Source organism: Osmerus mordax, chromosome 24 (assembly GCF_038355195.1).
Source record: "Osmerus mordax isolate fOsmMor3 chromosome 24, fOsmMor3.pri, whole genome shotgun sequence".
NCBI classification, from domain to species: domain Eukaryota; kingdom Metazoa; phylum Chordata; class Actinopteri; order Osmeriformes; family Osmeridae; genus Osmerus; species Osmerus mordax.
The window spans coordinates 2,133,438-2,159,864 of NC_090073.1; the positions used below are offsets into that span (position 1 = coordinate 2,133,438).

General features: G+C 46.5%; 1 protein-coding gene across 1 annotated transcript in view; it reads right to left on the bottom strand.

Annotated features, from left to right (window-relative positions):
- Positions 1-16,918: 16,918 nt before the first annotated feature.
- zmat4a (zinc finger, matrin-type 4a) overlaps positions 16,919-26,427 on the bottom strand; it is a 49,384-nt gene continuing 39,875 nt past the window's right edge. The window contains exons 5-6 of the mRNA XM_067228445.1: positions 25,224-25,445; positions 16,919-17,019 (exon numbers count right to left, since the gene is read on the bottom strand). Of these exons, the coding sequence (XP_067084546.1) occupies positions 16,919-17,019; positions 25,224-25,445 (323 nt within the window). The remainder of the gene's footprint in view (positions 17,020-25,223; positions 25,446-26,427) is intronic.

Sequence of the window (26,427 nt, forward strand, 5' to 3'; positions counted from 1 at the left end):
GTGGTGAGCAGGAATAGATTTGTCTATAATGCGCCTCATCTGATGAATGTTTGATCAGCTCCGTTAAGAGCGGCCAGCTCAGAGACGAACGCCGCAGTCTCCCGCACGCACGCTTGCACGCAACAGCAGCGGCCGCGCCACGGCTTCAGGGAATCAAGAAACGTCACGCGCAAAACCCCGGGTCCATCCGACACAGGGAGCTTGATAAAGCGACGCGAGCCCACCTGCGGACGAGCACAGCCTCAGATGAGGGCGGAGAGAAGATAGGAATGAAATGTTAATTAAATATACATGGCTGGGCATATGGTGGGCCTTGCATATTTGCCTACATTACTTTGTACCCTGAAGGGGATGCAGATACTTGGAAGCCGTATGCAACACAGTACAATGTTCGTATACCTGTCAGACGTGCAGGCTTTGTAAATGAGATTATTCATCTGAATGTATCTACTGTATAAAAGAAAGCTTGGTTGCTGGTGGGTGTACCACTACAGTATCATTATCTTTACATTGTGGGATTCTTGATTCTGAGAATCGGATCCGTTGACAATTATTAACATTATTATTACATTGCACCAGCTTTTTGTTCAATGTGATCTTATGCAGTGTCCCAAATCTTACTTGATTATAATGTAATTCAGCTCTCTTGGGATGAGAGATCGAAACCAATTAAGAGAGGAACCCACCACTGCCATTCAGATCCATATATTATAAATAGGTAGCATTTGTTGCAGAATTACCAGGGAATTGTTTTGGTTGTTGGTTTCGTGGAGGTTCTTGAGATATGTCTGAAGGGAGAAAAACAACATGACTTGATACAGTATACAAACTGACAGCTGTAAATAATTGAAGATACGCACACACAAGCACACACACTTACACTGCCTCTAGAAGCTCGCAGATGTACTGTACTGAAACACTTCTGAGTTTCAGCTTTGTGGAGGATAGTGTGCTGCAGAGACAAGGCTCTAGAAGTGGGGGAGACAGTAACACTGGACATGTAAGTGTCACATTTCAAGCAGCCTCTGAAAGAGCAAGCCATGGCAGATTATGTAATGATATCTGGAAGCTTCGACCATGGGTCACCAGTGACCCAGAATAACCCGTATTGCTCTGGAGTGTGCCCTCCCCTCCATCCAGTACAGTACCATCAATTAAACAATGCCTCGTCTGATTAATCACCCAGCCCGGCACATTGACCTGGGCTAATACGGTATACAGATAGTGTGCCAGAGCAGCAAACCTGCGAGTGCCATGGAGCAGGGGAGTCACATATACAGCCTTTCCAGGAACGCTGTCACCGGGCCCTGAGGTCTACAGCATGTGTGTGCGTATGTGTGTGTATATGTGTGTGTGTGGTGGTGGTGGTGCTGGGCTCGTAGTCGTGTTCCTCGGACTGGCACGCCAAGCCACCGAAGCCCTGTTCCAGTTGATCCAGGGACTGGCGGACTTGCCGCCCGCAACCCTAACCCACCCTGACAGGCCTGCCCCCTAGGACAACGCTGGCCTGGGAATGAGAAGGCCTGTTTATTAGCTGAGAGAGAAAGAGAGGGTCGAGGGAGGAAAAGAAGGAATAGAAATAATAACACGAAGAGCCATGAGAGGAGGCGACATCGCGGCTGGACAGATACACCTTGACAAGCCTGACTGGGCCTCAGGCCGCCTCTGGGATCCGACCACGCGAGGTCTAACTGGAAAAGACAGCCACTAATCTATTCCCACCACTCTGGCCATTCATCAGTGACACATGACTCATAGGGAACTGAATAAAGATGGATCGTGTTTTATGTGCATTGCATAGAGTTGTATCATTTACCATGACATAGCTGTGGGGGGAATTTGTTAAAGCATTTTGAACTGAACGGATTGCAAGACACTCTAATTCATCCACAGTTGGTTTCTGAATATGGATGTCGTTATAAAGGCATTAGTCAGACACAGCACAATACCAGTTTGTTGGGTCCATTTAGACCCAAGCTAATTCTGCTGGTATGGATCTGTCATGTAAAGGTACTGTAGTCTCTGAAGTGCATCTCAACCGAAGTGATCCACAGCCTAAAAACGACAAATATGATTTCTTACCGTGGTTTGGTCTGTGTTATCAATATGACTGTTTTGCATATTCTGATTAAGGGATTTTGTGTGCATGTGTGTGGGGGGGTGGCAGATGTGCTTCCTTCCTGTGTGTATAATCTGTGAAATACGCTTAGGTAATGAGAGCAGAACTTGTGGTTGGCTTTAGGAAAGGCTGTGCCACTGCCTAAGGAAATCATGAGGCAAAAAATATTTTATTAATGCACCATTAAAAATTGATTTATGTTCATTACTTTCTCTGATGACTTTCATCTACATTGTATGTGAAAAAAAACACTCCCACAAAGATTAGGCGTGAGGCATGAACCAAGTTAACTGTCTGTAGATCAAGCAAAGAAGTTTTGGTCCTTTCTGAAGACATGACATCAAACCTCCATTTAGATTACCATGTGATAATTCTTACCATGTTTCCATGTTAATGGACCTTATCTATGGTAGAATAATTCATAAAGGGCTGGTATCATAAAAACATACATTTCTGTGAATGAGTCTGATGACAGGGAGCTAAATGAAGCAGATAATCACAAACACAATTTACAGTATGTTCGGAGTGACAAGAAAGGGTTCGCATTTTTCTAGAATCACTAAATCTCATCAGTTGGCATTCAAAGGACTATACCAAGCTAAGCTTTTTTAATCACTCTCTAATTCGCCTCGTCTTGGAAAATGCCCAATTTCAGATATTGGTTATGGATGTCAGAGTCTGTATGGGCTCGAGGTAGATTTGGCATCTCTGCCTTTCTGATCCAGGAATTGAATTCAAAAGAGCGCCTCTGTACTTAGAGTGTATCCTGGTAGACACCTCTTTCTCATCTACCAGAAATTATTTACACTGATACCAGACAGTATATCTACCAGAAAGTATTTACCTGGTTACCAGACAGTATACATATATCTTGACACCAGACAGTATATCTAGTAGACAGTATACATCCTGCCACTTGACAGTATATACCCAGACAGTGTATATCCTGCTACCAGACAGTGTATATCCTGCTACTAGACAGTGTATATCCTGCTACCAGAGTGTATATCCTGCTACTAGACAGTGTATATCCTGCTACCAGACAGTGTATATCCTGCTACTAGACAGTGTATATCCTGCTACCAGACAGTATATATCCTGCTACTAGACAGTGTATATCCTGCTATCAGACAGTGTATATCCTGCTACCAGACAGTGTATATCCTGCTACTAGACAGTGTATATCCTGCTATCAGACAGTGTATATCCTGCTACCAGACAGTGTATATCCTGCTACTAGACAGTGTATATCCTGCTACCAGACAGTGTATATCCTGCTATCAGACAGTGTATATCCTGCTACCAGACAGTGTATATCCTGCTACTAGACAGTGTATATCCTGCTACCAGACAGTGTATATCCTGCTACCAGACAGTGTATATCCTGCTGCTAGATAGTATACCTTTCTACCAGACAGTCATAGGGAACTGAGCTCATTCTCACCTTGGCCCCAAACCTCAAAATAACTCTCTTCTGTCTCTCCAAAAGAGAGACTGGAACCGGAGCAAAGCTTCACACTCCTGACTGATTTTCAGGAGATTCAGCCTCCAGGCTCCCTCCTCCTCCTCCTCTCTCCCCGATCGCACGCCACAGGGGAAGCCGGGAGGTGATCCTGGTCATCTAACAGCTGCAGCTGGAAGTGAGACGTACTCATGCGTTCACACAGTAGATTGTACAGATGTTGCATCCTGGGTCGATGACATCAGATCTGGTTTGATTCGTAACCCAACCTCCCGTTAGATCCGTCTTGGGCCCCGTGGTTGTTCTCCACCCCAGGTTTCTGTATGCCTGTCAGTGCGATGAGGCGCCTATTGTTCTTTACAACATGTATGCTCATTCATACATAAAACGAAAGATGCACTATCATCTGCTTTGTTTTCAAGTCTGACCCAAAATCGCTCCATCATCAGACTTGCTCACAGCAGGTTTTATACACGCTGGTTTAAGTCTGCCTTGATGCATGTGTGTTATCAGTAGGAGTTCAAATGACCCCCTCAGAGGTCAATAAAGATAATGTCTTCACACCCCATCCCCCTCTATGCCCCCTTACACTGAAACCCATTTGGGGCCGTTCCCATTTCCATCCTATTATATAAATTCTAAACGAGTGAATTAATGACTTTGGCTGCTGATGATTCTCGGTTTTCTGCATGGCTTAATTGGAATAATCTATCTGGATGGTTCCGGCTGCATGGAACTGGGCAAGGCCAAGACATTTCATTACTAAAGTTACTATCAAAAGAAGGAGCTGATTGACTTCTTGGGGTGAATGACAGAGGCCTGGCTTCTCTGCGTGGTGGAACATTGGGTGTCAGGGCACCGGGTGTCTGAGCGGAGCGTCTACATTCAGGCGAGCAATAAATGAGGATGTTACTCACGTCATTGTAGCTCACAGAAAATGTCTGTATCTAGCAGCGCTTGTTTTTGGCCCAATCCACAGCTTTGATTTGGTTTGTCTCCATCCAGAAGCATACTGACTGTGATGCTTGAAACAAATTGACTGTCATTCGGATACTGTAAAGGTCATTAAATAAACATCACGTATGTCGTGTCGCCCACTCAGCTTCTATTGACCTGGTGTTGTTTCAATTGATACTGTGGGCGAAGGAACCAGATGAACAGACATTTCAAGTCAATAACAACAGGGAGGGGGGAGGATGTCATTGTTGCATGTGTCTTTTATTTATTTTCAGTCACAGAAGAGCACATGACGTCAGAGCACAAGGGAAGAGGTGTTCATGGGAGGTGGGCGATCCCTGACGAAGGGATGGACACTTGAGGTCCAATGCTAAATTGGACCGAATGGATGACTTACAGCAATTTGGTGGATTGCAGAGTTTGCTTTGACAAAATACAGTACGTGCAGATAGTACTTCTCGGTTGTTATATTAAAAACACTTTATACATGACTTGGTTGTTGCCTGTGGCATCACAAGGCAGGTGGCTTCGCATCAAGCCAGCTTCAGTTGGTGTTCAGTCCGAGATGTTTACCTATTGTCTCTCTGCATCTCACTAACAGCTTTGGTGGGTTGTTCTTAGCAGAAAACAAAACCGCAAAGTAAAAAAAAAAAAAATACAATTAAAAAAGACGAGAGCAGCGTTAAAAAGGGTGTGACAATTTCAAAGTTGCTCCGTTCAAAACAGAACACACAGTTATCAGATTAGCACATCAATACCATATTTAACAGCTTCATCAAGGCTACGTTATTGATCAAACACGAGTGTTCTGTTGACATTGCACTACTGACAGTAGACTAGAGAACTCTTCTCTATACATATACTGTACATTGGCTTTACCAATTACAAACAATCCAATCTACAACATTAGAAGCTCATCCAAGATCATCTGATTTGTGGTTCTCAAATACTACCATCAGCTGTGTAAACCCCTTAACAAGATAGCTTGGTCCCACCGGAAAAGATCTGCAAGTTTCTGCAACTTTTATTATACACCTTTCTAGAACTGTCTGTAAAGTGTATATAAATGCAGGTTTTATAAAGTGATGTTTAAAGTGGGACCAAGTTAACGGAATAATGCATTCGAATAAATTATACAGGAAGGTTAGATAAGGGTATACAAAGTCGGATTGATTTTGAAATATTCTTCATTCCAAATAGGACATCATCACAGCAATAGTTTGACACCATTACTAAATTACATAGTTTTGATCCAATGGCATATCAACATATTCTAGAAGGGTCTATTGGAATGAATTGGTTGAAAGTGAAGGACTGACTTTTGGGCAGTTGAGGATTAATTCAATGGGACTTCCCTGAGACGAAGACCACATTAACACATAAATGTCTGTTTAACTTTGACATTGACAACATATAAACCAATGGGTTCATTTAAAGCACTATGGATAATTTCCCGAAAATTCTAACCATTAACTGCAGACTAAAGAGCTCAAAATTGCACAACATACCATAACAATTATGTCCTACGGTAGACTTAAAATTTTATATAGACCCCTCCCCTATATTCATTATTGCCATGAATCCCTTTAAAGTCATTAAGGATTTAGAGTTACTGTGATTGAATGAGTGAAAAAAAATCATTAAACCCAAGCATGATACAGTAATACCTTTATGCAATAATCCCATTAACAAAAATGCTATGGCCCAAAAAATTAAGCACATATAAATATTCTTAATTTTAATAAATGTTCTGTATATTCAAATAAATATCTGAGATGAATGACAAAAAAACATATAAAATACTTAAATGGGATTTTAAAAATAATTCCTCAAGTCAAATCGCCAATGATAGTCTGCTTCTCTCTAGCCTCGCACAACAACAACACAGAAGTATGAAGCCTGTAGTCCATGCATGTACAAGACTGCCACGTGTCCGATCCACATCTTTATGCCCTTGGATCAATGTCTTTGAAGAGAGAGACAGGTTGCGGGATGTTATCGTGGCTGACTGAAGACCGGTCAGGATGAAAAGAGCTCTGCGGAAGCTGTATACATCGAAGGTGAAGCGAGAGACAGAAACAAAGACGTAGAGAGAGGGAGAAAGAAAGAAAGAAAGCTAAAGGGAGCATGGCGGAGAGAAAGAGAGCGAAAGGGAGACAGAGAGAGAGTAGGAAAGAGTACAGGACAGAGGCAGAGAGAGAGAGAGAGAGAGAGAGAGAGAGAGAGAGAGAGAGAGAGAGAGAGAGAGAGAGAGAGAGAGAGAGTAAAAGGAGTAGAGCAGAGGCAAAAGAAGCGGGCAAGCTGACCACAGCTTGTCTGACATCAATCCAATTGTTGTTTTGTTCTTCACTTCAAGACTCATTGGACACATATCTGATTCTTCAGGCTGCAAAGAGAGAGAGAGAGCGACAGAGACAAACAGACAGACAGACAGACAGACAGACAGATAGATAGATAGATGGGGGAAGGAAAATTAACTGTTAAGTTTCCATATAAAAAAGTATATATATTTTCTATTTTCTATTTTCTGAATAGAAAATGAATCTGGAGTCCCTTCGAACTATGCTATATACACGTTCAACACAGTCTTACAGTACAAAACCTGTTTCTCAGTTACCCACATCTGTGCCCTTCGTATCATCACACGGCTTTATGTTTCTCATGAGCTCAACAAAGCCATCAAGTCGTGTCTGCAGTGTTATCTCCACTCGGTGGTGATTTATGCTTTTATAGTGCACCCGGCACACCATTTCCCTGGCCTCCAGGCCTTATCTAATGGTTCATCATCACACAATCACTGTCAGAGCAATCCTCTCTTGTCTCTCTTATCTCGTGTCATCTCTCGCTTTCTCTGAGAGACGACGCCAAATAGGGTTTCTCTCATCGGGGCAATAACTGTCATCAAAACTGCCAACACCAATCTACACCTAAAGTACCATTTGATAGTCTTAACGGTTGTAAAAGGTGGATGGAATGTGTGAGGAGTTTGATTTGACGGAAAAGGGAGGGGGGCAGCGGTGTTGTCCGGAATGATTTTGAAGAACATTGAGCTTGACCTGTGAGATTTATGTTAAACGCATCATCGATTTCTTTTTCTACCTTATTCAGCTCGACTGGCAGCTGCAGGTAATCTTGTGAGAGAGACGCGGTCTGCTGTTTACAATGAGTGTTCCGGTGAGTGGGTCCCTGGGGAAGGTTTCGTCGTTACAACAGCAGGAGGAGGCCACACTGGGGCACATCCATTTCGGAAGAGAGCTTCCTGTATATGAGATATGTTTGACCCTGTTTACGCATGTATGCCCTCACCACCACGAACGCAGTGTATGTACATATTTGCGTACCAACGCTAACACACGATAACATGGCTAACACGCTTGTACGCTCACACGTGAGTGCAAGTAGCACATGCGTGCGGACACACACGCGCACGCACGCAACACACGCGCAACACTCGTGTTTGCTACTTTTGCCACTATGATAAAAAACAACATTTGGCCTTTGTAGGAAATGAAAAGCATGACGGCGATTAATGTAACCATTACAGGACAAATGTACAAAGGCAACATCAGAGGTGCTTCTCAATGACTGTTAAACTGTTGTTAAACAAGCACGTGCTGCAGTGGCGCTGTTCATCCATTCCAGTCATTGGCCAGTCATGTTTATCATTTTGTTGTCATTAAAGAGATTCTGTATTCATGGAGCCTTTTTATATAGGAACACTTTATACGCTTATCCAACCACTTGTACATCTCTTATTACAATTAGCATGGCTAATTGTAACATATCCACAGTTATGTCCTTGTAAATTACAGATGGAAATGAATTAAGAAATGACTACAGACTGCCTTTTAACTCCAGATATAATTAACGAATATAATTAGTTAATATTAATTATAATATAAACTCCGGACATTACTGTTCTCTACTCTACTATTGTGGTGTGGAGGAATACACATAGGGATTCAAAGTGTGCAGGTAGACCACAGGTTGTTAGGACATGCAATGTGTGGTTCCAGAGGTTCAAAGAGCACGATCCAATTAGTCTGATCAGCCTCTTAATTACAACAGCATGTCAACTGATAGTCTTCTGGCATTAAAACCAGCAAGCATCTGAGGTATACAAAACTCAGTGGAGCGCAAGCCTGTAGATTGAATCTTGCATTCAAAGGTAGCATTCAAACTGGTAGAATCGATCTGATCTCGAGCTGTGCCGTCATTCGCAGCGACATCATCAGCAACATGCAACTACAGCCCGGCATGGGGTGTTTTGGCTTAAGCACCGCCTAATCGGACATATTTCTGTCTAGACAAGCTCAATCAGGGAAGATGGGGTACTCGGAGGTAGCTCATAAGTGGCAACATCTATTATATTGTCACCTGGCTCTCTCCAAAAAATGTAACCTTTGTCTTAAGTGCCAGAACCCACTACTTTTGCGGTGTCGCCTGCTACTTCCTGTCCTTGCCCTCAACATCTTGTCCTTGCCTTCACAACACCCTCGAAGGTGCATCCTCCGCAAAACTTGACAAGCAGGCGTTGACTCGTTCTTGCTTAAAGAGGGAAAGTGGCATTCCTAGCCGTGGTATCAAAGCTCCCAGTTTCCCCTCTATCGGCAAACTGGCTCATAAGTAATTTACCATGAAGTGGGGTATAAGTTACACAGCGTCGCAGGGCACAACGTAGCATAGCAAAACACACCACCTGAGTGCCATGACCTTACGCAGCAAGTAAGAGCAGCGTAGCTTATGTATTCATATGGCGTGTGACAAATCGTGTCAGCACATTACTCTGGCGAAGCACTCCCATGCATTATTCATACTGCTGCTTATATTCCACATGGACATTTCGAGTCCCTTTGAAGTTAATTCCCTCTTCGCGATAAACAGCCTCGTTCGTTTGCTACAATTGTGGCTTATGATAGTCCCAGGCTGGTTGCTACTGCCTACAGTAGATGATTTTAGTTTACAAAACTGCAGATTTACATTCTGCCAGTTACCAATGGACATTCAGTACAGGATATTTCCTTGGACCCTTTAAGCCATTGGGGCGTTTTCATAGACCCAGCAGATTTCTGCATGGTTACACAAAAGTTCCTAACATGTTCCTGGCCTTTACTTCCCATCTGGCCTATTTATCGGAGGCCTCTTGGGGGAAGTCACAGGAAACTGATGCCTGAGCCAGTGAGCATGCTGAGGATGAATATCATGGCCATATTTTGACGGCCTTGAAGCTGATTGGTTGAAAGGGTAGCACGAGGGAGCTGTTCTTTTTGCCTGTCTTGTGTGTCCATCTGTATGTGGCACTTTCATCTGAAAGGTTTACGATGACTTGAAATGGAACCGTAAAGTGGATGCCAAATCAACCGCAAACGACAGTGAATTGGACAGATGTAAAGAAAACGTAGAAACCCCGAGAAAACAACCGATTGGGAGGGAAACGCTGAAAGGTGGGCAGAGAATCCTAAACCCGTCGGGCAAACAAAGAGCTGCGAGAGAAAGTGAAAAAGAAAGCGAGAGATCAGCAGGTGAACTGACACAGACTCACTCAACCCATTTGGGGACTGACAATTGTCTATTTTGCAGCCAGCACTGGCCTCCAGCTATCTCGCAGTGCCTTGGGAATTAATTAGAGGAGTCAATGAATGAGGAAATGAGGCTGAATCATAAAAGAGTGACAATCGTCCCCGTCTCTGTGGCTTTGCCTCTCTCTCTCCTCTCTTGTTGCTATCTCACTTCTGATGGTTTCGCCTTCGAGGCCGCATGAGTTGATATCTAACTCCGGCAGAAGTGTCGAGCAGTAAATCTCCCTCTGCAGAACGTGCGATGGCTGTGGAGTGTCATCCGGCCCCCTCCATGAACAATGAACCAATCGCACCCAGTGAATAAACGCTGGATAGAGATCACTCCCTGCCACCTTAAGCTTAAAACTGTTTTCCTCAGCCCATAGCACAGTTGCACTTGCTCAATATTTTGGCAGTCCAGCACCTTGAAAAACGAGCAGAAACGCACTTCCAAGCCGCTCGGAGTGCTTACAGCGCTAGCTAGCTCGACTGCTCTTTCGGAATCAATTGCCTTCGTCAACCCTTCAGGGACTCCTGCAGCCGCTACGCTGCAGTCAGCCTCCTGTGCTGGTAAAGTGCTCTCCCCAGGACACTTCATATGGTCACTTATGTTGCTATTGAGTCTACCACTTGCTTCCATCCAAACAAATACAGCTCTACCTTTCCCCTGCCAATGTTTTTCTATCAGTACTAAAGTCCTTGCATGATACCGGACACACGCCTGCTGCTACCATGGGAATCTACAAGCCCTTTGAGCAGAGGGGGGGGGGGGATATGTGACTGGGTACGCCGATGCATTGCAATGAGATTGTGAGATTGAGAGTGTCAAGGCTGATTAAGCAGCCAGTTTTGCCCTCTTTGAAGATGTATGCATGTTTATTTATAGGAGTGCGCGAGGCGTGCGGGTTACGGGTGGTGTGTTTCTGAGAGGGCTGGTCCGACAGAGCCTAGGCCAGGGGATGCAGGCCCCAGGGGATGCCTCCTCCCTGGGCAATGCTCGAGGACTGTCATGCTTAAGAGCCTGGAGGAGGAAGCCGGCAGACGACCTGTCAACGTCACTCCCGGGAATACTGCTGTATCCTTAATGTCGCCTCCACCATACTAAACGAATAGTGAGGTGAAATGGCAGAGCAATGAGTACAGTCGATGCAAGTTCACAGCACCGAATACAGTATACACACAACAGCAAGTTATTTTATATCTGCCTAGTTTGCACTCTTCATAGTTGGTGAAAATGATATTACCTGTCACATATAGTAATCCTGGCAATAAGAAGCTGAATTGAATTTTCCACTGAGGGGAATATGGACTTTTATTGTTTGACTTATGATCCAAAAAAAGAAAGTCAATACCTTTCTTCTGCGCTGTTCGTCCTGCCGCATCCTGTTCACTTTCTTTATGACGAGGAAATGAAATCTCCCTTTGGGAACTGAGATTCAGAACAAGCTAAACAGTCAGGATTGTGTTTGAAAGTTGGGCCAAGGCAAAGCCAAGTGGCAAATTGGCCGGCACAGAGAAGAGGGAGAAAGAGGAGACTAGGTTCAATGAGATGTCATCCCAGAGAAGTTGCAGAACACGAGTCTGCTTTTGTTTTGTTGTGGGCCACTCTCTAAGGGTGTACAGTACTGCAGGGCGTGGGAACATCGGGTGCTGTGCGGATAATCTGTGTGCAAAGGTGTGTGTGCGCGGACATGAAAGGGGAGCCACATCCTTCCGACGCGGGAACCACGTGGGAGGACGGTGGAGGCAGGTGGGAGACCATCCAAACAACAGCCTTTCCATAATACACCATTCCGTTTCATGTCCCTGGCTCATGGCAGAATCCACAAAGGTAAACTGCATAAATCAAGCTGCCTTTGTCTGGCAGTTTAACCAGCTGGATTGGAGCTGTGAATACATTAGGTTTTATGTTCCCTGTGCTTAGAGCAGGACACACAGTCACTCTACACAGAGAAGAGGCGGGCTTCCCTGTCACAAACATATGGATTTCATCAAAAAGGAACACAATAGAAAGCTGCTATTAATTTCCCCCTCCCCCACTGTACATGTAACCCTCCAATGTCAAATTTCCAGACTGTTCCATTTCATTTGTGGCCCGACAGCTCCTGTAGATTACATCCTGACAAAAAAACAAAGGTCGACAGAACAATTTCAGGGAGGCATGGCAATGAATTATTAAGAATCTATATCTCTCAGTTTCAATTCCCATTGTGAGAATATCCGTCAGCCTGGTCAAAACAGTACTGCTATATTCCATTCGGGCAGTAATGCCTCGCATATAAAATCCTACTTAAGGCTCATAATGACATTAACATAATCTCTGTTATTAGGTGACTAGCAAATGGTGGATGGAGGGCTCAGCGTCATCAACCCTGCGAGAGAAAAATCCTTTAGAACAGACTCATCTGTCTGTGTGTGTTTGTGTGTGTGTATGTGTGTGCATGTGTGTGTGTGTGGGGGGGGGATGATTTCCCTAAACATTGGTACCAGAAGCAAAATGACAAATGACTGTGACACACAACCTCCCTGTAAATCCCACTTTCATTCACGGCCACTGAAAGCAAAGACAAATGCCTTCTCTACACACGATTAGTTTGTGTTAGGATGAATGTGTCCCCCCTCCCCGTGTGTTTGTGTCCATGTGTGAGTCTGTGTGTGTACCAATGTGCTTGTGTTCGTGTGACCCTGTGTGTGTGTCTGTGTGTGTCTGTCCATGTGTGTGTCTGTGTGTGTGCATGTGTTCAAATTTACGTGTTTGTGTGCATGCATGTGAGTGTGTGTGTGTTTGTGTGTGTGTGTGTGTGTCGTAAAGGCGAGTACAGCCAGGGATGCTAGGGCGTTGATGGATGGTGTGACGAGTGGCTGGTGATACCATGGTAATGAGGCTGTCTGCTCGACTTGACCTATCGATGTTCGAGGAATTGGCGTCTGGCAGAGAGGGGGCTCTCTCTCACTGCGTACCCCCCCCCCCAAACCCCAACACACACACACACCACCGCTCCCTCACATTGAATCTGGAGAATGTACATTGTACCCAGACTGCTGTCTCCAGAATTCTCTTTCTCCTCCGTCACATCTACTAATGGATGACATGACATGTCATTCCTGGGAGATGACCTCAGTGTCTGCTCATACCACTCGGATCTCTGCATCTGCCCAGGCTTCACATCCATCTATGGGGATGAGTGTAGCTCAGTGGTAGAGCATGGAGATGGGTATAGCTCAGTGGTAGAGCATAGGGATGGGTATAGCTCAGTGGTAGAGCATGGAGATGGGTATAGCTCAGTGGTAGAGCATGGAGATGGGTATAGCTCAGTGGTAGAGCATGGGGATGGGTATAGCTCTGTGGTAGAGCATGGGGATGGGTATAGCTCAGTGGTAGAGCATGGGGATGGGTATAGCTCAGTGGTAGAGCATTTGATTGTGGATCTGGAAGTACTGGGCTTGAATCCCCCCAGTACACCTCTTTTGATAAATATAGTCTGCTGGATGAATACATTACATTCACCCTACAGCCCCAGCACAGTTAAATGATTTGTTTGTTTTAAAGTGAAGGAACTTGTCAAGATTGGTGTTTTAAAACGATTTATGAAGCGTTTTATGGATGACTCCCTCACCTGTAACTGTTTTGTTGTAAGTTGATTTATGATTTTAGTTTACTCCAGTGATTAAGGTATTCTTTGTTTTCGAATACCTTAAATTTTTCATGTTGTAATATTGTAATGCCTGGGTGCTGCCAATAGTTTCTTGGCCAGGACTCAACAACTTTTTTTATATCTCAATGATATAAATAATAGAAATAACGGATTAAATAAAGGTTACATTAAACATAAAGTGCAGGGTAATTATAGCCAAAGGAACCTAAATAACCCTGTGCAGGACTATTCACATGAAGCATAATGGTGTCATGCTGGATAATTACAGATTTTTCCACTGATCCTTAAAAAGTTCCAACCCTATACAGTATGTGCAACGAGAGAGACAGAGAGACAGAGAGAGACAAAGAGAGAAGGAGAGAGAGACAGAGAGAGAGAGAGAGAGAGAGAGAGAGAGAGAGAGAGAGAGAGAGAGAGAGAGAGAGAGAGAGAGAGAGAGAGAGAGATGATGTGTGTTTCTGCATCCTCGCTGCATTCCCTGGACAAGAGGTCAAATGTGTTTCTCCCCATGTTCCCTTAGTTAATACTGACCAGACACATCCCTGGGTGTCTCTGCAGCACTCAGCAGAAAAGCCCTCTTTTCCACGCTGCCTGGGGACACGCACACCCACCACGACGCACACACCCACACAGCCACTCTGTTACAGACATACACGCCCTCACACACACACGCCCTCACACACACAAACGCACGCACACACCCTCACACACGCGCACACACACAGCCATTCTGTTACAGACATACACGCCCTCGCACGCACCCACACGCCCTCACACACACACACACGCACACTCCCTCACACACACACCCGCACACACACAGCCACTCTATTACAGACAAAGATACACACATACACACCCTCACACACACACGCACACACACACAACCACTCTGCTACAGACAATGATACACACATACACCCTCACACGGGGACAAACACACACATATCCCACTAGACAAATGCCCTGGATATCTCCCAGTGTAGAGGTACAGTGCAGGCCCAAGGACAGATTGTGTGAAAGCACTCAGGTCTGAAAATGGGGTCAGCGCCAGAGCTGACGAGCCAAACAGGACATGGCCACACATTCTTGGAAAGAGAAGAGAGAAGCCGGTCAGACAGAGTTAGTAAATCAAAGGGGGGGACCTCCGATTGTGGCAGACCTCTTCTGGAAGCCGGCAGCACGAGAAAGGGTTTAAGTGTTTAGGTACTGGGGCTTTTGTACGGCTCTAGCTGGCTTGCTGGGGGAGTATCGATCACAGACCTCATTAGTAGCTAGGTTGTGATTGGCTCATTTGTTCCCCCTTCTGAGTTCAAATTGAATTTCCTCATTGACTTGGACTCAGTCCAAGTTAGCCACGCACTGTATAAATAGGGTCGAAAAGAGCATGCACACAGATCAGGGTGACTCTGTACTGTATGGCATATGACATAAAGTGACCTGACCAGACCTGAACAGATCCAATCATTCAGTACAACGGCGTTATACGGATCAAAACATCAAAACCAAGCCTACTGCAGGGGATCCATTCATAATATCATTTGTTTCGGCATTAAATAAAGAAGCAGCTCTTTCAGATTAAACAGCCAATCTTTTGACCATCAGCTTCCAGTCAGTTATGATGAAGGATACATAAGACAAACAACAGTCCAGTCCTCCCTTCATCACTGTGCAGATTTTCCTTCATTTTATAGAAGCACACCGGCATGAAGCAATGACCTAAATACACCCGTGACACTGCAGGCACTACAGACTCGGCGGGCCTGGTTGGAAGGGGATGGAGGGGGGGTGGTGAGGTAGGGTGGGAGGGGTGCTTCATGAAGAGGAGTGGTGGTCGAGGGGGGAAAGTGGCGGAGAGGGGAAGAGGGGTTGTGGGGAAGTGTGGAGGGGGTCTGGAGTGGAAGGGGGTAGAGGAGGAAGGGCGAGGGGTGTTTGGTGAAGAAGAGGGGTGGTCGAGGGGGAACGTGGCGGAGAGGGATGGTGGAGGAGGGGGGTGATGGTGGAGGTTGGAGAGGGGTAGTGGGGGGAAGTGGGTGGAGAGGGGTGGGGAGGGGGTGGTGGAGGGTAGAGGGGGTGGTGGTGGATGGTGGTGGAAGAAGAAACCCCCCTCTAGGAGGGTGGAGGGGGTGGTGAGACGATGGTGGAGGGCAGTGGTGGAGGGTGGAGAGGGGTGATGCAGGAAGGTAGAGGGGGTTGTATTGAAGGTGTAGGTGGGTGGCAGAGGGTGGTAGATGGTGGAGGTGGTGGAGGAGGGTGGAGGGGGTTGGTGGGTAGAGGGTGGAGAGGGGTGGTGTAAGAAGCAAGAGGGGTGGTGTTGCAGGGCAGGGGGAGGACGGAGGGGGGGGGGTGAGGCCCCTCGCTGGGTGTCCGTACAGAGGGTGCAGGAGAGCGTGACTGAAGCCCAGGGCTGTTAAACACCGTGTCATGTCTCCCGGCGCCTGCATCCCCCTTTAGACGAGTGCGACCAGACACTGCCCAGCAGTCCGCGTTCACTCCAGGACATGCCTCGCTCCCGCACTACAGCAGCTAAGCTGCTCACCTCACACCTAGCGGTCAGCCAGATACGTTCAGACCTCCACATCCCTCCCACTCCCCTTTCTCTTCACCTCCAAGTATGTGGCTCGAGATCTGGGCTTCGATGTCAGTGTTTGATATTACTGTGCTGTGTGTTTGTGGGGTCTGGGCAGGCATGTAGCAGGCTTTGGGTGGTGGTTACATGGGTCTAGATAAGTGCTTGTTGATTCTGGGCTCTGGGTAGCCTCCTGCAGGCACCACAAGCACCAATTAGAGGCAATGTGAAATAAGTGGAAAAATTGCTCAATTAGACACATTTCTTCTCTTAAAACTAATTGCTTTCAATAAGCCAGAACATGAGGGTATCCCAAGATGCCTGTAGGAAGCAGTGATTCTGTTCCACAGCCCTGTTTACTGTAACATCTGGTCTAAGACCCAACGCGTTCACTAAGATCTCTCCCATCATCTACGCACAAAACTCGCTGCATGTTTGCGTGCGAAAGCCTCCTTGAAAGCGACAATTGAATTTCAAGGGAGCTGCAAGATAAAGGAAGATGCGTTGAAACTGAGGCCTACGAACTGACGATGCCATCGTGCGACAAGCTAACAGGATGATATGAGCTCTGTTGCTTTGGTGGACGGTGGGAGCGACTCACTTGTTTTGGTGCTTCGAGCCTTGCAGATGTGCATGGTACTGCGCCACAGAGTTGAGTGTGACACTGCAGACCTCGCAGGTATAGCTACGTTTCAGACCTGGAAAAAAGGAAAACACAGAAACAAACATATCAGATTAATACACGGACGCACACAAGAAAACCGCATTCAGGAGTGGAATTATTCGCTTTACCTTTTGAAGTTACAAATGAATTGTGTTTCAATTCAATTCATATATAATTGTAAAATCAAAGAAATCGTGATTTTTTATAATGTTCAAACGTTTTTCTAAGGGCACCCAGGGAGTGTAGAGTACAGCATATTGCACTGGAATATTCTACAGCTGACTGTCCTGTACAACAGACACAGACTAGTCAGCCAGCAGCTCCATGGATGTCTCCAGTAGGAGAGCAGGTTAAAGATAGCAGCAGGCTCTATCTCCTCCAGCCAGCTGCACTGGAGGAGACTGGTTGTCTGCGGTGCTGCACCTGATCTCCTGTACTGATCACTGCTTGCAGCGGGATAACGCACCAATGAATGATGTAGATGCTACGTCTCTTTCCACAAAACTGATTGAGCGACAGACTTTAGCGCTGGTTCGATGTCTGACTGGGCAAGTGACTTTAGAGCCGGTTGCTTGTGTGGATGAGAAGGTATTTGTGTAAATAACAAGATGCTGCACAGATACGTTGGAGGGTAAGACAAACAAACCCATGTCTCTTGTCTCGGTCTCTCGTGCCATATCTCAGGTAAATCATGCTTACATTACATTTACATGTACATTTAGTCATTTAGCAGACGCTCTTATCCAGAGCGACTTACAGTAAGTACAGGGACATTCCCCCCCACGCAAGTAGGGTGAAGTGCCTTGCCCAAGGACACAACGTCAGTTGGCATGACCGGGAATCGAACTGGCAACCTTCTGATTACTAGCCCGCTTCCCTCACCGCTCAGCCACGTGACTCCCTGCTTAAATGTTATTGATTCAAGGTAGGTAACCATGCCTCTGGTTTGTTTATGTGTGTGTGCGCAAGTGTGAAAGAGCAGGGCAGTTAGTGGCCTGCTACAACAGAGTAAGTGCCCTGTGTAATCTCTGTCATGTTTCACTAACTATACGGCGGCGTGAAACATGCCCCCGCTTGCCTCCCTGACCCGATTGAGCTAAAGCCTGAAAGCCATCGGAGGGAAAGGCCAAGGCTAAACAAATGTGTCACGGCCCTCATCATCAGATCTGATCTCCAAGTCCATCTAATCCATCCTGAATGAAAGCTCCGATTGTTGATGACCTTTCTCTGCATCAAGACCGAGCTCCGCCTCCAGGCTGTCCTTCGTAGACACAAGGTGAAAATCCTCCCCCCTCCCCCCCGTTCTCTGTTTGATATCTTTGATGCCGGCCCGAGCGCCTGTTATCGTCAGCTGTTTTGTTTTTTTGTGCCCTCCATTTTCGATGAGTCCGAGACTGATGTCTCTCTCCCTGACGGAGGAACAAGTCTCTCTTCCTGCAGCCTCCATCTGTTGATCAGCCCTCTCCATAACCATATGTCAGTCTGCTGGCCCCGAGGACTCGAGATTTCAATTTTCGCAAGAGCCTCCCTTGACACACTTAGCTGCCGGCATTAAAGTGCTGCAGTGGCAACAGTTGGGGGGGGGGGGGGGGGGGGGGGGTCGGGGGCACCGGAGGGCTTCGTGGTGGCCTTTTGACAGCCCGCTTCTGAAATGCTTTTTGAAAAGGTGAAAGAATGTTCCGCAGCCCTAGGAATCCATCACTGCCAGTCGGCCCACCTGAGGCGTTGGTTCCCGTGGCAATGCGCCCCCACCCCCCTCCAACCCACCCAATCCCCTCCTTGCATGCGAAATCAAGATGAGAACAGCCGCCGGGCCCCCTCGCTCTGTGGGCGCTTATCACTTTCACTTCCTGCTTTGTGGAGCCTTTGTGGTGAGTCATGGGGGGGCCATTTGTTTTGGTTAGAAGGGAATTGGCCCTATCTGAGGACAGAGTAAAAGGTAGAAACCCAGAATGAATATAAAGTCGGTCTCCATACTTTCTTCATTTGAAACCTGGCCATAGATTTTGATTTCACCCAGACCACTCCTAAAGAAACCCCAAGAGCCTACGGATAAATTCAGTACTGCACTCATGCAAACAGTTTTCAACTGACGCATAGAAATATGCTGAGCCTTATGTCTCCACAAACTGAATGACATCTGGTGTCGTGTTCTCTCTAACTCCTCATTATGACCTCTCATTGGGACAGCCAACAGTCATGTCACTGGATTTTAACGAACGCATGTCTGGTTGCCTTGGTGCTAATGGAAAGCTATTGCCCTGCCCTTTGAGGCCAACAACAAAGAGTCGGTAGCAGCATGATCGATAGAACAGTGTAATCCTCTGAGTGGATTGTTTATAAGCAGTGAAAGGTGGTGTGGCTTCACGGTTCATGCTAAATTAACCAGTGGCCATCTGCCTCTCTCAGATGGTGCATCTAGATCTTCTCCCAGAATACGGCAAGAGCAACCAGCCTGAAAACAGCATATGCTAGCCTTCCGTGGTGCTTGGGACAAATTGTACAATGGTTCAAAACGAAGAGTTAGCTCCACAATGTTACTAATGACCACATAACCATACCCAGGCACGATTCCCTCTACACACAAATTTCAAAAGGATTCATTTGCTCCCTTACTTGAAACACGGGGAAAAAACAACTTAAGTCTGGAGATTGCTGATAAAATTGCAATCTCTGTGGAATCGAGATGGGCTATAACTTGGCATGGGATGGTGATAGTGTTGGACTGATGTGTAGTCTCCACATGGGCTCATCTGCAGTCTATGGATGGAGTGCTTACCCAGAAGACACTGTGTTCAAAACACTGCCTTCCCCTGTGCCCTCTGGAAAAGGAACTTGATCAGCTGGGTGTAATTTGCTAGTCTCTGAGCCTGCCATTAAAGGCAGTAATAGATCTATTTTAGGGTCAGGAGGAGTGGCGGATACGACACACATACGAGAAGGATGACTGGTGAACTGTGATTGCTGGGCCCCCGAGAGGAAGCTAGAGAGAAGTGAGGGGGATGATAGAGAGTCAGTGTCTCTCTGTCTGTGTGTGTGTGTGTGTGTGTGTGAGTGAGTGAGTGAGTGAGAAAGTGGGAGACAGAGAGAAAGCGAGAGAGAGAGAGAGAGAGAGAGAGAGAGAGAGAGAGAGAGAGAGAGAGAAAGAGAGAGGGAGAGAGCGAAAAGAGAAAAAGACCAAGAAAGAGAGGAGACAGAGAAGGAGAGAGAAAGGACGTGTCAAATTACATCTCCCGGACACGTCTCTCCAATTAACAACTGGAATAGAGTCCGGAAAAACACAATTTGTAGGCTGACTTGATTGACAGGATTGGCTGCGGTCTAAATTAAACACTTTGGAAGGAATAGTAATCACTGATGCAATCATATCAGATTGCATTAAAATCTTCACGCACCAGCTGTATGCAGAATCCTAAGGGACTGATTGATAAAGACCATGAGGAAGAAAGAAAGCGGACCGAAGTGACTGAGTGTGAGAGAGAGACACCAAAATGGCCTCCAGTTTGAAAGAGGAGAGGGAGTCTGAAGAAAAAAAGAAAAGAAAGAAATCCACACCCTGTTCTATTCTTCTTTCTGCCCAGTAAGCACGTTCTGTTAGGGCAAACACTGGAGACATGGAGATGATGAAATATACTCACAGAGAGGTTAGTTACAGGGAAACAGCATGGTACTGCACCACAATCTCCAGCAACATGACGAAGGCAGGAAGGGTGGAGAAGAAAAAAAAAGAGAAAAAAAGAAAAGATACAAGCAAGATAAAACCAATTAAGCATGTGTCATCAGTCCACAGATGGAACCCACGAGAAAACTAGGAAAGGAGAGCTAGGAAAGGAAAGGAGAACTAAGAAATGGAAAGAGAGCTGTAAAAGGACCAGCTCGTAAAGGAATAGAGCTGGGAAAGTAAAGGAGTTAAAGGAGAGAAAATTAAAGGAGAGCTAGGATAGGAGAAGAATGCTAGGAAGGAAAAGGAAACCCTAACCCTAGGACAGGAAGGCTCCGGAAGGAGCTAGCAAAGGAAAGCTAGGAGAAGGTAACTAGGACGGCAATAATATACATATTACGTATTTATTAAGAAGCCCATCATTATCAAAGCATGTCTTCCTGTCAGTGTCACGAGACCGAGATAATCACAGATCAATATGGCTGACAGTAAATGTGTGTCAGCTGAACCCTGTTAAAATGTGAGACGAAATCATAATATTACACTTTTTTATAAGAAGATAATCTTTTCAGTGCTTTAAAATGCAACTAAAACCCTCAAAAGACATCAGGAAAATGAACCATTAACTGAGCACTGGAATGATAAGACACTTTTAAATGGGCACATTCAATTCAATCTTATTGTTATTTCTGAATACAATCACAAAATCTGTTTTCCTACAGTACATTCACTGGCAATTAAATCCAATGTAATTTCTCCTCAATTTTTTTTTTGTCTTCCTATTACCAGGAATCCATTTGCTCTTGTTACTGCGCGTGATAAATCCACCAGGGATTACAATGCAGTACTTTGTTTTGGGTTGACAAGAAACATTATAGCTTCACAGTAAGGTAAACTATATAACCACATCAAATGTGGAATGACATCATCTTACAGTAATGCACTGTGACCTAGGGTATACAGTACACACCAGCAAGGTCTGAACAGCCCAAAAGGCAAGGACGGGAAAAGGAAAAAAGAAGGAAAGAAAGAGGGGTCAAACGGAGAGGAGGGGAAATGAGATGTGCTATTTCATTTGTCACCCCCCAGCCCCCCCCACCCCCCCCCCCCCCCCCCCTCCGCCCCTCAAACAAAAAGGAAAAGAAGAGGAAATGCAGAAATGGAGGAAGCTTTCTAGGCAGGAACTCTGTGTGTTGAAAGATGGGCCTGCCAGACCAAACTCGGCAGCGCTATGCATTAAGCAGCCCCAGAGCCCTGCTCGCTCTTCCCTCTGTGCCCCCCCACCCCCCCTCACCCCCACCCCCCACAAAGGCAGTTCTACCCGTTAGGATGATTTGCCTCTTCATTACTAATTGATTATCGCCAGAGTGGGAGAGGCTCATTAGGGGCAAGTGCTGAATACTGCAGCTTCACGCTGACATTTCTGGCCCGCGTAATGACTGTGTGACGTCTCCTCCATCTCTCTGCAAGACACATTGTGCCAAACAGGTGGCGAGGGGAGGTGAGGAGGCTGCCTGAGTTATGGGACATCAGTCTGGGAGATGGAGATGTACAGAATAGACATCCGCCTGTGATGTTGGGGCCGACTGTCTTGAGGACAGGACAGGTGGCATTGTGATGAGGTCAGAAAAATGAACACCGTCCAACTGAGAAATGGTTGGGTCCCACTTAACCTAAAACAATACGGGCCTTGTGTACGTACATTCGCAAACGTAACTAGCGCCACGGCCAACCCGCAGATTCCGCACGCTGTGATACTTCAGTTTACGTCGTATTTACGAAACCTGCAGGTCATCGGGTAATCAGCGCCTTTCTCCACCCACTATACCGTGCAATTGAATGGGCCTCCTTCTCTCTTTCTATCATGGATCAGCCACCAAAGTCAAAACAGCGATGACTGTTTGAAATTATCCTGATGCCAATATTTGTAATGTAGCGAGGAGTTTAACAACTGCTGGAATAGAATGTAAACGCTGAGTCGGAGATTCGATGTAATCTTTGATTTCTTCCAGTAACTGTAAAATTGCATGGCTGCTTAATCTGTAACGCGTAATTCAGTGTTCACTCAACTAAAAAAGTGTGATCCTTGTGGCAAAAATCCTTTGGCCTATGTCTTTGTCTTGCTCGGGTTACGGCTGCCATTTCACCAGGAGGCATATGCGCATCTAGCCTGGTCCTAACCAGACCCTCGTACATTTCATTTGTACAGAGAGTCTGGCGTCGCTCCATTGACAAGCATTGACTTCCTTGTAGGCGGGTACTCTGTTGAAGTTTAAAACTGTTGGAACTGCCCAGAGCCACTCTGATCTGCCATAACCAATCGCTAGCGTTCACCTTAGCCAATTCCTTCACCACTACTGTAACAGAGCTAGCTGCCGTAGCTGGAAAATCAAACTGTTCCCGAACCCTGTGGGGAGGAGGGCCACAACATCATGGCCACCAACAAAACTCAGCAAAACTTGTTCTTGCTCCGGCTTTAGCTTATGGATATTCGGCAGCGTTGCAACAACGGACCGAATGCCTTCGCTCGCATCTTTCTCCGCCGCCATTACGGAACTACAACACAAACTAGCTCACGACAGCCAATCCCTCTGTTCGCTGATTGGCCGGTAGAAAATTAACCGGAGACATCTGACTTACTTACCTCATGGCCAGACCTAGTACAGAAGCAAAACGAAAATTGAGCGGAAGTACATAGGAGGGCAGAGCCAGGTTAATGCGCATCCTGGTTTACGCCTTTTTTTAACAGGCGGAGAATTTTCACCGCAAAATAGAGGTGCGCTTTCACAGGCGGTTTTTGTACATACCGCGGAATACATAATTAGGCGCACTTTACGCATCCCCTCCCATCTCTTTATGCGAAACTCCCACTTTCCCCTTGACCCTCCCGTGAATGCATATGCATGACACGGAAAAGCGCAATTTGCCATTTTCAGTTTCCGCGACAGGCAGTCTGCGCTTTTACCTCAGTGCGGCATGTTTGTACATACCTCGCCATGCTTTTACGCGCAAATTGTGAAAACAAATACGTCTGAAGTGGGCGCAAAAGCGTTAGTACATGAGGCCCTATGTGTTTTCCGTTGCCATTGACTTAACTGAACCCACGAATGCTAATATATACCCATCAATAATTAATAATGACGACATACAAAGAACCTCATGTGACAATACATGCTGCAGGAACGACGGAATGGCGACCAGGCCCTCATGGATACCGTGGGGACATACCTGGGAACATACCTGGAAAGTGACCAAATGCTTGGAAAAACTTGTCTCCAAGCCCACCTATCAACGTCAAGCATCAATCAGTCAATCAGCCCCTGGGAGTGATAGAACCTCTCCAATCAAAGATGAGAGGAGCTGTGTTATGCCTACCCCTCGTGCTCCACTTCCCTTCACAAGCCCCTGGGCACCTTCTGCCAGCCTGGCAGCTAGCCCACCACACACTAAAGGTATAATATCTCGTAATTGTTATTGACATAGCACGAGTAGGAGATGAGAAGAGGACACCCTCCCCTCCTCCTCTAAAACTAACAGCCCATAACGTGTTCCCTGAGCCGGGGCACTTAGAAACACTCACTCTCTCCTCTCCTCTCTGCCACTGTAACAGCCTGGCCACTTAGAAACACTCCTCCTCTACTCACTGCTATTGTAGGAGGGCTGCAGACAAATTCAGAGAGCCACAACACAGTTGGAACAATGTACTCACTTACCTCAAAACCATGTAGTGTATAGCTCCTTGTAAAAGACAAATACTCACCGGTGTTATGGATTCATGACTGACTGAATGATTCACATATTGAAAAAGGACTTTGTTGACGATTTCATTCGAGGACTGCCAAACTGCGGCATCTTTGTTTTTGCCTCACTGAATCTCCATTCTCAATCCACTGCTAGAGTGCGCATAGTTCTTTGCAGACTTGTTTGTACTGAATGTTCTGCACCACAGACCATACTGTACACTGTAGACAAGCTGTTCTTTGATATAACACCTTGGCATAGTTCTTCCGTGTGTCATTCCGCATAACAAAAACGTGTCACCTACACCCCATGGTCCCTCCACCCCAGGTCACCTCCAACTCATGTCCCCTCCACCCTCCACCCAAGGTCACATCCACCATAGGTCCCCTATGCCCAGGTCCCCACCCCACCCTCCACCCCAGGTCACCTCCACCCCATGTCCCCTCCACCCTCCACCCCAGGTCACCTCCAACTCATGTCCCCTCCACCCTCCACCCAAGGTCACATCCACCATAAGTCCCCTATGCCCAGGTCCCCCCTCCACTCTCCACTCAAGGTCACATCCACCATAGGTCCCATACGCCCAGGTCCCCCTCCACCCTCCACCCCAGGTCACCTCCACCCTCCACCCAAGGTCACATCCACCATAAGTCCCCTACGCCCAGGTCCCCCCTCCGCTCTCCACCCAAGGTCACATCCACCATAAGTCCCCTACGCCCAGGTCCCCCCTCCACTCTCCACCCCAGGTCACCTACACCCTCCACCCAAGGTCACATCCACCATAGGTCCCCTACTCCCAGGTCCCCCCTTCACCCCATGTCCCCTCCCCCAGGTACCTTTCATCTCTCCCATGTCCAGGGTCTTCCCCAGCTGCTCCAGCAGGTCTGCACGGGCTGCGTTCTTCTTGTGCTTCTTGCCGTCGTAGTGCTGCTGCGCCATACCCGGGTTGTTGAACCAGGCGTTGCATAGCTGGCAGTAGCGGTCCGAATCCCGGCGCTGCCGTGGCGAGGTCACAGGGGTCGTTTCTGGGGAGTTTTTTACTGGACTAGGCGGCACCTCTGCAGGGACAAACAGAACCAGAGAACGACGGTGTGAACAACACGCTCAGAGAAATACTTAGAAGAGTTCTCTATCTGCTGAAAGACTGGTTGCTTGCTGGCAGTTGACAGGACACGACGTGAGGTAAAAATGGATGTTGTCTCAGAGACATTGTACTGCAGACAAACTCACAGTCGGGTTGTGCCAAAACGAGTGGTTTTCTCTATCAAACGCCTAAAGATGATTCCTCCGAAATGGAACTTGGAAAATGCGTGGGTAACCAAGCTTCACTCACGGCTGCCCACTTGGGACTTCATGCATGGATGCCACCATTAACGCCCCGGACAAACAACTCACAGCACAGACGGAAACGTGGCAGTGCCGCGCAGCCCTGTCACAGTAATCACTCTCAACACTACAGTGCTTGTCCCACCCTGCCTAAGTCAACATGTAGAGTGAGTGGCCCATTCCAAAGAGAACAGATTTCATTAGATCCTACTGGGCCCTGTTTGTGTGCTGTGGCAGCAATTCCGAGGACACTGTGACCATAGAGTTGGATTGTCAGGGTTGTAAAAGCTATTGTCAGCATTCTGGTCCTCAGCTTAAAGGCAGGGTAGGTAATGTTGTTGAGAAGCACTTTTTGGCAAATTTGCTGAAATAAACATCACATCCTGATAGCAACCAATAAATCTAAAGGTTTGACAGTAAAAGGAAATCAATCGGATCCCTTTGGGTTTCTCAGGATTGTAATAAACACGATCAATCATTAAGGTTGGACCACTAATGATTGGACAGCATTCAGACTGAATGCAATGATTGGACGGGCTACTTGCCTGTCTACCTACCTCCCGGCAGTAGTCAGGTACCGCGTTCATGTGTTTTGGAGGAGTGGCTTTTAAGAGAACGGGTGGAATATTTGGGATTGAATCCCTTCAACTCAAGCTAAAATGTCTAGGTTTGCAAAACAGGCCTATCCTGCCTATAACTCTAGTTAGGCTTACA